This window comes from Mercenaria mercenaria, chromosome 13 (genome assembly GCF_021730395.1).
Source record: "Mercenaria mercenaria strain notata chromosome 13, MADL_Memer_1, whole genome shotgun sequence".
NCBI classification, from domain to species: Eukaryota; Metazoa; Mollusca; class Bivalvia; order Venerida; family Veneridae; genus Mercenaria; species Mercenaria mercenaria.
In genome coordinates this window covers 52,654,454-52,669,383 of record NC_069373.1, presented here as the reverse complement: position 1 = coordinate 52,669,383, position 14,930 = coordinate 52,654,454, and the positions used below count along the sequence as shown (strand labels likewise).

Genomic DNA, 14,930 nt, shown 5'->3' with positions numbered 1-14,930 from the left:
TATTGTATTCCTGTAATGCTGGTACTAAAATTATATTCAGAAAATTATATTTAGACTGGTAGGCGGGGTGTTGCAGAGGGGGCGGGGCTGAACGTCATAAAGCAAATGTATTTGAGAAAGTATGATAATAAGAAAATGCATAGTTTATGATTATCTGCCTGCCAAATATATCTTTATATTCCAATCTAGATAAGCAATGATAAAAAAAAATGAAATATGACTAAATATATGAGTAAACTACTTTAATTCCCATCTTTTTCATGACACAGCTGCTTTACATAAAACATAATCAAGTAGATAGAAGAGCAAGAGTACAATTTTATTTTCAGTTTTGATACATCATATATATTATGCGTGGGTTAAATGCACTTTGATACATGGAAAATGGTTTGAATTTTTGAGAGGTTTCTATTGTTTCAAGAGCAGTTCAAAGATCATGGTCATTTCCAGAGTCTGGTTTCCCATTGTGGATAATGACCTCAAAGTATTTTTTGTTCACAGGAGATAACTCCTGGGGCCATTCAAATTTTGTGTAATTATGTCCCATTTCTTCTAAAAACACTGGTAGATAGATAATCAGAGCCAAAAAAGAGTGGTCAGAATATATAAGAGAAATGATATATAAAACATTTAAAAAGATTATCTAGTGAAAAGTCGGTAGCCTGACTAGACAAAGACCTGCATGCTTAACAGAAGTCAGTTATTTGTTGTTGACAGCAGATTAGGAGCTGAGTTATTTGTGTGTTGGCGTATTTCCTCAAGTCATTGTCTCGGAAATTGTTTTATAATGAATCTGAACCTTTGTGCTGTTGTTGTTTGATTTTCAGCAAATGTGATGGTCATTTTGTTGTATAGCAGTACCCCTGATAAGAAGAAAGTCTGCATGAAAGTAGAAACATTAGATATATATTTTAATTATTTACTTAATGTTTAGGGATTTTTAAAATTGCCTATTTGCTCATAAAATTAAAATGATAAGAAATTTTAACTTCAAAATTCAAAAAGAGGCTGCTAGTGCCAACCCTGGAGAGCTGTAGAATCAGCAAAATTCAGAAGAAATTCATGAAAAATTCATTGTAATTACTGTGCTACAGGGAGTTATGCCCCTTTATCCTCAAGTAGACAGTAATGGTTAAGGTTTTGCTTTAATGGTGGAGCAAGACAGCAGGTTCCCCTCTTGGCATTATTTGAGGCATAATGGTATGAGCTGGACAAAGCCACAAACCTGCCACTGAGTTTTACCATTCATACACTCATTTTGACATTCAGAAAGTATAAAATGCGCTGCACCATGAGAAAACCAACATATTGCATTTGTGACCAGCTAGTCTGGCTACCAACTAGATAATCCTTTTTTTTTTTAGAAAAAAAATAAATCTTTTATATATTCTGGCTTCATCAGTCTTGGCTCTGATTACGTATGTTTTGAGAAGAAAAGGGACATTATTATACAAAATTTGAATAGCCTCAGGAGTTATCTCCTATGAACAAAACATAGGGTCTGAACACAGACTAGCGGCCAGCATGGATCCAGACCAGCCTGCACATCCCCGCAGTCTGGTCAGGATCCATGCTGTTCGCTTTCAAAGCCTATTGCAATTAGAGAAACCATTAGCGAACAGCATGGATCCTGACCAGACTGCGCGGATGTGCAGGATGGTCTGGATCCATGCTGTTCGCAAATTCACTGTGTTGGTTTTCTCATGGTGTGGCTCATTTCATTGACCCACTGTGTATGAAGAATGACCCTATAGTATCCTGCAAGTAACAGCTTATAAAACAATAAGTTCCTGATGAGAGAGTGCTGACAGATTTATGGAAAATCCACCCTGGTAAACACATAATTTGTATGTTTGTATCAATATAGTATTTGAGAAGGGCAGTATTAAAGGTTATCAGTTTGATAGCTGGCCTAGTCTGGTAGCTAGCCAGATCAATCTCTTATCTTTGTAATGATGTCTGGGAAAAAACAGTTCAAACACTGTATTACTGTTAGATTTGATTTGCAGTGGTAAGTTGCACCATAAAAGTAATACAGATATGAAATTTTTTAGTGCCATTAGTTATCCAGAATTTGTTGAATTTGTTTTTTGTAACAAAAAGCTACATATACACAGCTGGCACATTGAACTGCCATTAAATGCAGTAAATATGAGGGTTTATCAGCCTGGAAAAAGTGACATAAACCCTCATATTAACTGAACCTGAAAGGCAACTGTGAGTGAGTTGATTGATTATTAAATCCAACTTGAAGAGATTAATTCCAGTGTTATGATCTTAACCTGTGTATGACAGAACATTGTTATGATGTCATAATGTTCTGATGTCACTGCAGAAATGTACCTGGCATGTCTTTCTGGTCTTGCCCATGAGTCAGTAACACATTTTATCATTAATAGGTTGACCATTGAATGGAAATTATCATATATATATATATATAGACTTAATTTAACAAGAAGGATTTTCTAGTAGTATAATGCATGGCGGACATTGGACAAAACTGTTGTTCCCTGTAACACTATGGAATTATAGGGATGCAAACTTGCTGCTGTGAAGTTTCTGCAGTTAGGTGTTACTTTTCCAGCATAGACTGGAACTTGGTGTGTCCAGTTGTACAGAGTGAAAATGGTACATAAGGTTCTATAGCGTAGAGATGTACTCCAATATACTGTTTTGCACTTGTACTGTTTCAAGATGCTTATAAACCTCTGGCTGTTTGTTTATATCACTTTCATTGATAGAGAAAATAGATAATGATCTAAGAAAAACTGTAGAAAAGGCTCTTGAGATTTAAGTGCTGAATGGAATCTGATTCATAAGGCTTCTGGTATGTTCTAACATTTACCACCAGGATTTATTGAAAGTGAGATCAATGAAGACACCTTAATTACTACTTATTATACTAAGGTTAATTCACCTTTAGCCTTCTAAATTTCTAAAATGGACTGGTCCATCATTCAGTTTGGGCAGTACCATTTATTATTCCAAGGGGTATTCATTGAAAATTTACCGACTGAATAGCGAATAGTGCAGGCCATGATCAGCTTGCAGATTCATTTGCCACCAGCAGGCTAAAAGTTCATTTCACAATAAACTGAGGCCTAGCAAGTTATTTTTTAAAGTTTCCAGATCTGGGGTGACTAACTCAAAGGTCCCTTAAGTCCTAAGGTGGTCGTAACGTCTCCTTTTCTTGCTCGTAGGGATATTTTTGATTAACTCAATCTTCTCGTAAGATACGAGATACCTTAAGTAATGCCGTATCTTAAGGTAAACAAATTGATGCCTTATCTATATCGTAAATAGATTGAAAATTGAAGAAATTAAGTTTTGTTTAACTTTCTGATTAATTTTTCATTTATAATCTAGCTTTTCTCATTCCTGTTGTTTTTTAAATCGATATAGAGGTAATTTCCTAAAAAATCTGGGTTTTTTTCGTCTGCCTGCAAGGCAACTATCATTTCAAACTATACAAAGTTGCCTTAATACAAGTATTGAGCTATGGCATTTTATTTAGTAAAAAAACACATAAGAGATACGAGTGTTAATGAATATTTGCAAAGATCTTCAAATGACCTCAAACATGCAAGTCACTTTTTGAATTGATGGTATAAACCTTCCGATGTTCATCAAACATTTTTTTTTTTAAATCCCAACGTGTATAGGAAATTTTCAGTCAATATTATATAAATTGATATTTCGTATGTTAGTTATATAACACTGATATTTTCTTCTGTCTTATATCATATATTTTGCTGTGTGATTATAACGCATCTATTTCGGACTCCTACTTACGAGGACATGTTTGAAGAAATATCAGATCTCGACGTTTCAGTCGTTCAATTACGATGTTCCACATTTTAATGTAATTAGCTAGTTCAGTGATTGATAAAACATTTCTGTTGCTTATGCATATCTGACACTCTGGGATACGGTCAAAATAAATGTACTTGCCTAATGCAGATTTTGGTACTCCTATTCCTACAGTTTAGTAAATATTTCACAACTGTCATTCTTATAATAATTTCTATTGTAGACGCGCACTTTAAATGCTTACCGTGCTCAAATGTAGATTTATATCAACAAAAGTTTTACCACTATTACAAAAAGTGGATGACAGGTTAACGTAATTTGATATCCTTTCATGATCCTTTCATGATTCAGACAGTTAGTAAAGAAATTTTAGTAATCTTCAAAAGATTTACCAGGATTAAGTTTCCCGTCAAATTCTTCGACTTAAATTACTCAAATTTAGAATTTAAACCAACAACAGCAAAACTCATACGGTCAGATGTGTTGAACCTAATGATAAATTCTTGTTACACGTTTACACATACCATTGCTTCAAAATTGTACGAGTATTTTATACGAATAAAAATTTATATATTTATCATATTAAAAAAAGTATATTCGTGTAGTACACGTTAAGTCTTACAGCTTTAAGTATATCCATAAGGTCTGTCTCAAATAAGTTATGTCATACATTGTAGATACCAGTATAAACTTTGATCTTCATCTTCAGTTTTAAATAAGCTCCAGTATTGTAGTATCAGCCAAGGATGAGGGTCAAAGGTGTTGCCCATAATTATATCAAAACAATATCTTAGAGCTTTTCGTTCGGAACAATAGATACGTCAGTTTGGGAAGTTTCTAGATTGGCTACTTAAGGCAAGTGGCTGCTTAATTAATACCTGTAGGTGACCGCTAATGCAGGATGTACTGTATACCTCTATCACAGTTCAACATTTAAATGTGTGCAAAAAGCTTCTTTGAATCTTCATTTCATCTTATATCTCATCCCCTTAGCCTTCAAATTTTATTTATTGAATTTCTTTTTTTATATTTTTATTGTCGAAAAATGACGATATGTCTGTGCGTATATTAGTGTGCTGAGCTACGTGCCTGTCATGTGCATTATAGATCTACGGAGGTCATACCGGTCAGTCGCTTTTACAAGAAGCCACAAGTTCTCTTTCTATTCCCAGAATGTTTACCCGTGGGGAGATTCAACTGACCCATACAAACGGAAGAGGACTCCCCTTTTCACATCCTCCCGCTGAGTAGCTTCAGAACTGGTTGCGCTACGCCCTGACTCCCATATATATGTAATAAAATAGGCCTGTTAAAACCCACCAAATAGCTGTTTCCAAACATTCTGGAATGCATTTTTCATTCGCGTAACATTCGGATCCGATTGAAATTGGCCCCCCTTCCATCGTCATTTCGTACTTTGGCACTTATAACCGGAGCAATAATTTACGGAACCTTGGAATTGGGAAGTTAGGGTTGATTACATCCTCCGCCAGAAAAGTTTACATACCAACGTTTTCTGGCTATTTTATCTTCAATATAAATTCTTTTTTTTTCCAAACCTAATCTGATTTCAAAGTATGGTTAAGATTCAAAATAAACCGATCAGTTTGTTGGTGCCAAAAACAAAATCATTTGAAACTTAATGATTTATCATTATAGTTTATATGTAATTCATTTTTATCAAAATATCATTGATTGACAACAGTGCGGTTTATTTTCACTTGTTTTGAAGAATATTAAGCGCGAAGCTGCTGTTGAAGCGTCATATGCAGACGATAGGTAATGCCGCGTGGACATATGGTATCGTGGTCAATTGATGAAACTTCATTTATGCTGTAATCATTAATTAATATGTATTTGATTTCTCTTCAACCTAATGAAGTTTTATTTTAATTTTATGTCGCAAACAATTTATTTAATGGCATTCTGCTCTTATATGTGTGATATCCAGTCTTTTTAGCAACATCCTTGTCATTGTACGAAAGAAGAACTGTTTTCATAGAAAACTAATGTCCTTTTCAGCATGACAGCAACATTAGACGGAACTTTGATTGTAGGGATAATTGTTTGAACATTTTTACATTTAATTTTACTCGTATGAGATAAACCAGGAGCTCCATCAAAAAGAATATTATACATTCACCTCCCAAAAAGTAAGTCCTGTGTTGCACCCCGAGACCTCCATCGCAAGAGAGACACATTACAATGAACCATAAATTAATATTAATACCCGGGGTAGACCACGGAGTGGAAAGAGTATTTTTTTTCTTATAAATAACAACAGCGCATCAAGCTGTGTTGTTCTATCATATATCCTATTTACTTGGGGGACCCCCCCCCCCCCTACAAACCATCCTAACTAACCACTGTCGGCGCTTTGCCTTTAACATTCAAATCTACCTAACATATATATACATATTGTGTATAATTTTGTCGCTATTATATATATTCAATGTATTATTGGTCAGTTACAAACTGTTTTAGTACAATTACATAAGAACCTATTAACTTTTCCTGATCACAAATGTGGCACTTGACTTCTTTTACTAGAAAACACATTAGGGTGCCTATTGTAAGCCATTAATTTCTTACGAATTTCATTCACTTTTGGCTTATAGGCCCACTGGGCCGGGTGTTTTTTGATATGTCTGAAAAAGGCGATAAATAATTATATCAACTATAATTATATCCTTTCCGCGGCCGTAACGTAATAAAACGTATTAATTAGCGTCTGATGGCCCTTTCACGCTTCCGTAGAATCAACAATTATTACACGAAATTCATTTTAAAAATATTTCTGAAATGTCTAGGTTGCCGCTTTCAAATACGGAAATATCTGACATCCGATGAATATATATACTGACATTTTTAGACAACAGCAAAAAGGACCTTTTGAATGATTTCAGGAAGTTCCAAAATTCTCCATATATCCTTGCTCCGGTACGGACACCTTTGGGATTTAATAAGTATTTTCTAATTGCTTTAGTTAAACTAAATCGACACAAAAATGAAGGAAATAATTACAAGTTGTTATATAATTTTTCCTTAAAGATAGGACAATTACAAATGTGAAAGATTCCCGTTTCATTTTTATGCACTTTTCACATTTACGGTATCGCAAGTCAGGCTCAACATACGAGGTTGATAAGGTATGCTTTGAGTTATCGAAATAGCGTTACCTTAGTGTTACCTTAACACTGTCGTAAATAACCTCGTAAATTCAGCGATATCGTAAGTTTCGAGTTAGCCACCCCTGCTAGAAAAAGTATGTTTTCATTTTTTTGTCTGTGAAGCTGGGATATTACCATTATCCAAGTAGTAGCATAATTACACTCCCTGTTACAAAAGTAAATTGGCTAAGCCCTATATTTGAGTCACACATGTCCATTGGTCTGTCCATCTGTCTTTCCACCTGGAATTTGTGTCTTAAAACTAACAATGCAATTTAATCAAACCACTTGTGCTTAATAGGGCATTGCTGTGAAATCATTTAAATTCGCTGGCATGAAATTTCGCGCAAACGTGAAAAAGAACTGTTTCGCACAGGCTTTAATTCGTGCATTTTCAATTTTAGAAATGAAAAAATAAAATAAAAAAATATAATAACGTGGTCTTAAATTCGCGCATCGGTCCTAGCGCGAAATACGCGAAAATTCGCTCTACGCGAATAAAAATGATTTCACAGTAATTATTTGTACTGTTATATCATCAAAATAATATTGTACTATAATGACATATTGCTTATTTGGTAGAATTCTTAAGTTTTGAAGGAAATTAAAAGCAATTATTTATTCACCTGAGAGACTTGTGGTATGAATTTGAGACAAAAATCAGCTTTACACTGAAACAAGTATATAGACTAGATAGGTTAGAAGATGGGAATTTCATGTATATAAGTTTTTGAAACATCAACATCTAACACTCTGCCTGATTTTTCTGTTGAATGAGACATTTTTCAGCACTCCAGTGGGGTATTTTTGCAGTATTTTTTTCATAATTTTACAGATGGGAAAAGTATGAAAACCACAGCTGGTCCTGGAAGCTGATACCCAGGAAACTTGCAAAAATACTTGTTAAGTCAATCATTAAACTGGTATAATCATATACTGTGAAATTGATGATTTTATCTTTTTGTATTTTTTTTAGACAAGATGAGATGTAGAGAATTACAGAAAGAAGGATTTTTGTCACAATGACTGGGTGTTACCATGGAAACTGGATATTTGTCTGTCTGTCTGCCCTGCTGATGTCAGAAGTGGAATCAGGAGATTTCACATGTAAGTGTATTTTTTGTAGAAATCTTTTGAATATACTGTAAACATGCAGCCTCAGAAGCCCAGAAGCATGTATATAATATATAGTCTACATAAACTTCTGGGCTCTCTGAGACTGCATAATTGGTTTTAGATTTGTTTGTTTGTTTGTTTTGGGTTTAACACCGTTTTTCAACAGTATTTCAGTCCTGTAACGGCGGGCAGTTAACCTAACCAGTGTTCCTGGATTCTGTACCAGTACAAACCTGTTCTCCGCAAGTAACTGCCAACTTCCCCACATGAATCAGAGGTGGAGGACTTATGATTTCAGACACAATGTCGTTTATCAAATAGTCACGGAGAACATATGCCCCGCCCGAGGATCGAACTCACGACCCCGCGATCCGTAGACCGACGCTGTACCTACTGAGCTAAGCGGGCGGGCTGGTTTTAGATTTGTAGCCTTATAGAGAGCAAATTGCCTATAATAGTAATAAATGTGTGTAAGAAAGTTCACAGGTTAAGGTTACTGACTCCTAATGCCTTGCCTTGAACTTTGTGAATCTTCCAGTTCAGCTTGCAAAAGTTTGGTAGCATGCAGTCTACCCTGGTGCACGTCCATGCCTGAAATTGTACTCTGCATGGCACCATGGGTCTTCCTAAATTCTTTAATTGCTGTTTGGGAAAGTCAGAGTGAATGGGAAGTCAGTAGGTTATCCAAGTTTTTCTATTAAGGCAATATTATTTTCGAACTTCAAAGTATGAAATAAGAAACATTGAGAAATTTGACTGGTGCATAAAGGAAGATAAATTACCATTGTTCCATACGCATAGTACCCATTTGTGGGGGCACCTGAGGTCTTCCTCCACCATCAAAGCTGGAAGGTCGCCATATAACCTATAATTGTGTTGGTGTGAGATTAAATCCAACCAAAACAAAAAAATGCACTATGTCATAGATCAGGCTGTAGTTCCAAGTGAAGAATCTGCATTGTAGAAGTATTTAATATGAATTTGAATACATTGTAGTACCTACTTTTAAGTATTAATTTGTACTAATTAAGTTATTTGTAGCTTTTTTGTGTACTTTGCAGTATATAATGTAAAACTTTTTCCTATACAGTGGGTATGGACAAACAGTCAAGCTGTACCAATGCGCATTACTACCAGGCAGGGGATATATTCCTGGCATCGGCCAGAGACGCGGTACATAATGGAAACTGCCCTTTGACCTTTATCCAGTCAGGGGCTGATGGGAGTGGCTATACAGAGCCCTGCCTCAGTCTGTGTGTAAAGATCATTGGATACAGTATGGAAAGCTGTCTGGTGAAAATGGCATACCATGATGGCCTAAATGATTTCAGTCCAGTTGTAAGTGTTTGTATTCTTTTATTAGTCCCCAACTAGTAAATCACTGGAGGGAATATGGTTTTCCCTCTGTCTGTCCATCTGTCAGTCAGTCCCTCAGCCCATCTCTCCGTCCGTCCCACAAACTTTAAAATAAAAGATATTTTTTTCATGAATATGGCATATGTATTGATGGCAGTATGAAACATACGCAGATTTAATTTTGTTGCTATGGCAAAAAAAATGGTACGGTAGTAAACATACAGTCGGTCCTGTGCTATAAAGACCACCAGTGAGAAAACTGACCACCAGGCTCTTAACCCTTACTATGCTAAATTTCTATTATGGACTGGTCCATCTTCCAATTTGGGCAGTACCATTTATCATTTGAAGGGGTGTTTACTAAAAATTTACTGACTGAACAGCGAACACTGCAGACCATGAACAGACTGCACGGATGTGCAGGCTGATCTTGGTCTGCACTGGTCGCAAAGGCAGAATCACTTGCCACCACAAGGCTCTTAAGGCTCTTCAGGCCTGATTCATTACAGGTTTAAAAATTTGCAGTGTATTTCAGCCCATGAATATAGACCATCTGTCCTGAAAATAACTCCTTTTGAGCTTTCTTAAGTCTGTCATGTTATGAACAGTTTAAAACATTTTTTGTAAGGGTTAATTGTTTGTTTTGCAAGCAAGTTATTTGTATTGTTAAGTTAAACATCATTTTACGGCTGTATTTTGGTAATATACAACAGCAAGTTAACCTAACTAGTGTTTCCCTTAACTAGAATTTACCTTTATCTGCAAGTAAATGACAACGTCCACACATGAATCTGTTTTACTAACCATCATTTATACAAACATTTTCTATGGTTCTACGCTTCTTTCCTGCACAAATGACAATTTCGCAACTTCTGTCCGGTTTGTACAAATTTCTGGCCGCGATAAAGTTGAATAGTAATAAGACTTGTATACTTTTTGTATCAAAGAAATTACTTTTAGTTTTTTTTTGTTCATTCGAATTTACTTAAACTTGATAGTGAAGACAAGTTTGAATTTTCACTGGATTTGTCACTTGGAAAATAACTTCTTGAGAAATACCAGTTTTGGTCAGGCCACCTCTCTTACCATTAACCACTGGTTCTTAGTTTGAGCATTAGTTCCTCAGCCTAGTGGTAAAATTAGACATTAGACATACATTTTCCTAAAGACCAGTTTTCTGCTTTTACTAAGCTCTTTTCTGTTGACATTTTAAGACCATATCAGCACAGTGGTGCTGGAGTTCAGAGCCTCTGTCTCCTGATGCGAGCCTCTGACTCCCAATGCGAGCCTCTGACTCCCAATGTGGAGGTTGCCGGTCAGAATCCCTTTGACTTTGGTCTCAACAGTTTCTTACCAACGCATTAGTACTGGTCTTGAGTCTGGGAAACTGTTGTCAAGTGTAGCTAAAATAAGTTGTAAGACCTTCCAGTAAAATCGATGTGAAATAAAATAGGTTTAAATTAAGGCCAATTATTATTATGATGTATTGCGTGTGTTTAATAAATTATGCAGCTACAAAAACTGTTTTCCCCTACAACTCACTTCTACATTTTCATGAACTTTTTATATAGATATCCTCAAGTTATATATTTAGATAGGTATCTTACAATTATATATGAGCCGCATCATGAGAAAACCAACATAGTGCATTTGCGACCAGCATGGATCCAGACCAGCCTGCGCTTCCGCACAGTCTGGCCAGGATTCATACTGTTCGCTAATGGCTTCTCTAATTGCAATAGGCATTGAAAGCGAACAGCACGGATCCTGACCAGACTGCGTGGATGCGCAGGCTGGTCTGGATCCATGCTGGTCGCAAATGCACTGTGTTGGTTTTCTCATGGCACGGCTCATATATACCACATGTGTAACATTCATCAGATAGAGTAGTACAGCTTTTAACACATTTAGACAAAAAAGTCAGTTTTTGTCTGTTCAGACCTGACTCTGAAGTGAGCCTTATTTTACAGTTGTTACGCCTCATGTACAGAACATTATAACTGCATTACATTATGGTATTTTAAGTACATTGCAGTATTTTAAGAGGCTTTTGGGTAAAAAAAAAAACAGTTATAGCTTTTAGAAACAGACTGTGCATGATTTATTGCAGATTGAGATGAATATGAAATGAATTACAGCAGACGAAACTTTCTAAATTGCAGGCCGTCTGCCAATGTAATTCTGTAAATTTATTCTCGATTGAGAGTATATTTTCGTACTTTTAAAATATCATGAATTTCTCAGTGGTGTATATTTGAACAGTCTTTTTTTTATATATCATCAGAATGGAATTCCTATAAGCTTGATAGGATTAAAGACATTATTTTGCCGTAGTTTTAAAACAAATTTCTTCGAAAATCTACAGAAATAAACCCTGCTATAAAATCTACAGAAATAAACCCTGCTATAAAGTCTTTCACCTGTACATTAAAATACAGTACAACCTCTTTAGAGCAAACACTGCTGGGATGAACATATTGTTTGTTGTACAGTGTGTGTGTTTAGGTTTAGCGTCTTTTTCAACAATTGAAAAATTGCCTATTTTGGAAAAACGGCCATATTATGTGATGGTGCTTGCTCTGTCTGTCCATCCATCCATCTGTCATATTTCATGTCTGGAGCATATCTTAGTAAGTTGTTAGGTTAAAGGTCAAGGTCACAAATATAACTCAAAGGTTAACTTTGACCCTCATATTTCATGTCGAGAACATAACTTTTTAACTATTCATAATATTGACTTTGAACTTTGCATATAGATAGGTGGCATAAGCAGATGTGCAGAGTATATGAACAAGGTTGTTAGGTCAAGGTCAAGGTCACAAATGGAGCTGAAAGGTCAAATTTGTCCTTCATATTTAGTGTACAGAGCATAAATTAAAAACCATTCAGGGTATTGAATTCAAAGTTGGCTTTTAGGTAAGTGGCGATGAGACGATGTGCATAGAGCATGAACTTGGTCAATCAAAGGTCAAGGTAACAAATTGAGTTCAGATCTGTTCTTTGTATTTTGTGTCCAGAGCACAACTTCAAAACTATTCAAAGTATCGATTTCAAACTTGGAATATAGGTGTGTCATGGTTTGAGTCAAAATGGTTATTTCAGAATCTGAATTTCTGGATTTCAAATTTTGATAAAATGAATAGATAATAAGTATTTTCTTTGTTGGTTAGGATTTCGTTTTGTATGTTTGTCCAAACTTGAAATCCTCCAAAATTAATTCTCCCCCATAAACCAAATATAAACAATTTTACAGTATTCTACATCACAAACTAATTGTATTTTTAAAAAGTCAATTTTAAGTTTCTAAAAAAAAGTCTGATTTTACGTTGTACTAGAAATATATTTTTTTTTCCACAGACCTTTGACTGTCGCACTTTTCCTCCTGTGCTATGGTGCTCCAGTAAGAATGATTTGAAGGTCACTGTCTCTGAGATGAAGAATTATCATCTAGAGGAAGGGAAGGGCTACAAGATCTCGCTTGAAATTAAACCATTTTGTGGAACTTTGGAGCAGTTAACTACAGGTATAAACAAAATTAGTGAAACTGTAGTTAAATATTGTGTTAAAAATATTATTTGGCTTATGTTAATATTTATACTATTAGCTTGATTGTAAAGATTTTTTTTTTTTAAATTACTAGTGAACACTTGTCCTGAAAACAACATGTTAATGAATATTATCTGGAGACAAGGGAGCCTTTTGGGTATGGTGTTGCTGATTCAACCTTAAGATTGCTGGCTTAAACCCTAAGTCAGGCCACAACTGAGCCTTCTCATATGACACCAGGACCCGAGGTTATAAAACTGACGATCTTATTGGTTTAATTTTAGCTCAGTCTTGAAACTGACCAATGAAAATAAAACTGGGCTTCTAAAATTGGGCAATATTCCTGCTACAGAACTTGTTCATATTTCTCAATGCCAAAGGCTCAAGATGAGCTTTTGTGACCGCTCAATGTCAGTCGTCCGTCATGTGTCAACAATTTCTAAAAAAATCTTCTTCTTCAAAACCACTGGGCAGATTTACACCAAACTTCACAGGAATGATTCTTGGGTGGCCCGCTTTCAAAATTGCCCAAATAATTGAATTCCATGCAGAACTTTGGTTGCCATGGCAACCGGAAGGAAAATCTTTAAAAATATTCTTGTCAGAAACTCTTAGCTGGATTTCAAAAATATTTTGTAGAAATGATCTCTAGGTGATTGCCTAAGCTGTTCTTTTTTTTGTAAAAAACATCGCCACCAGGGGGCGGGGCTTATTTTCCCTAAATGGCTATATTGTAAATTTTAAAAATTTTCTTCAAAACCACTTGGCAGATTTACACTAAACTTCACAGAAATGAGCCCTGGGTGGCCCCCTGTCAAAATTGCCCAAAGAATTAAAATCCATTTAGAACTGTGGTTGCCATGGCAACAGAAAGGAAAATCTTTAAAAATCTTCTTGTCAGAAACTGTTAGCCAGATTTCATCTGCATGAAATCGCATTGTCCATCCATCCGTCCATGTGTGCATCTTTACGAGCTCACATTTGCATACTTAGGTGGCTATAGGAACAATAGGTAACTGTACTTTTTCTTTGATGTCATTCATTCCATAAGGCTTTTATGTGGCTATTTTTCTCTTACGTGGCTAAAAGAACAATAGAGAGAACAAAAGAGTAGCCACATAAGTATCCATATGTAGGCCGTCAACATTTTCTAAAAAAATCTTCTTCTTGAAAACTCTTGGGCAGAATTACACTAAACTTGACAGGAATGATCCTTGGGTGGCCCCCTTTCAAAATTGTTCAAAGTATTGAATTCCATGCAGAACTCTGGTTGCCATGGCAACCGAAAGGGAAAACTTTAAAAATGTTCTTGACCAAAACCACAGGGCCTAGGGCTTTGATATCTGGTGTGTAGCATCATCTAGTGGTCCTCTACCAAATTTGTTCAAATTATCCCCCTAGGGTCAAATATGGCCCCGCCCCGGGGGTCGCATGGTTTATATAGACTTATATAGGGAAAACTTTGAAAATCTTCTTGTACAAAACCACATGGCCTAGGGGCTTTGATATATGGTATGTAGCATCATCTAGTGGTCCTCTACCAAAACTGGTCAAATATGGCCCCGCCCCGGGGGTCACATGGTTTATATAGACTTATATAGGGAAAACTTTGAAAATCTTCTTGTACAAAACCACACAGCCTAGGGCTTTGATATTTGGTATGTAGCATCATCTAGTGGTCCTCTACCAAGATTGTTCAAATTATCCCTCTAGGTTCAAATATGGCCCCGTCCCGGGGGTCCCAAGTTTTACATAGACTTATATATGAAAAAAGTTTAAAAATCTTCTTATCGGAAACCACAACATTTAGACCTTTGATATTTGGTTTGTAGCATTGTCTTATGGTCCTCAACCTAAATTGTTCAAATTGTACCCCTGGGGTGAAAAGAGGCCCTGCCCTGGGGGTCCAAAGTTTAATATAGACTTATATAG

The 14,930-nt window shown here is 35.8% G+C and overlaps 1 protein-coding gene across 3 annotated transcripts in view; it reads left to right on the top strand.

The window, feature by feature from the left end:
• LOC123528660 (uncharacterized) overlaps positions 1-14,930 on the top strand; it is a 58,027-nt gene that overhangs the window by 19,447 nt on the left and 23,650 nt on the right. For all 3 annotated transcript variants that reach the window (XM_045308553.2, XM_045308554.2, XM_045308552.2), the window contains exons 2-4: positions 7,957-8,087; positions 9,187-9,434; positions 12,810-12,975. In XM_045308553.2, coding sequence (XP_045164488.2) covers positions 8,003-8,087; positions 9,187-9,434; positions 12,810-12,975 — 499 coding nt within the window. In that variant the 5' untranslated portion in view covers positions 7,957-8,002. The remainder of the gene's footprint in view (positions 1-7,956; positions 8,088-9,186; positions 9,435-12,809; positions 12,976-14,930) is intronic.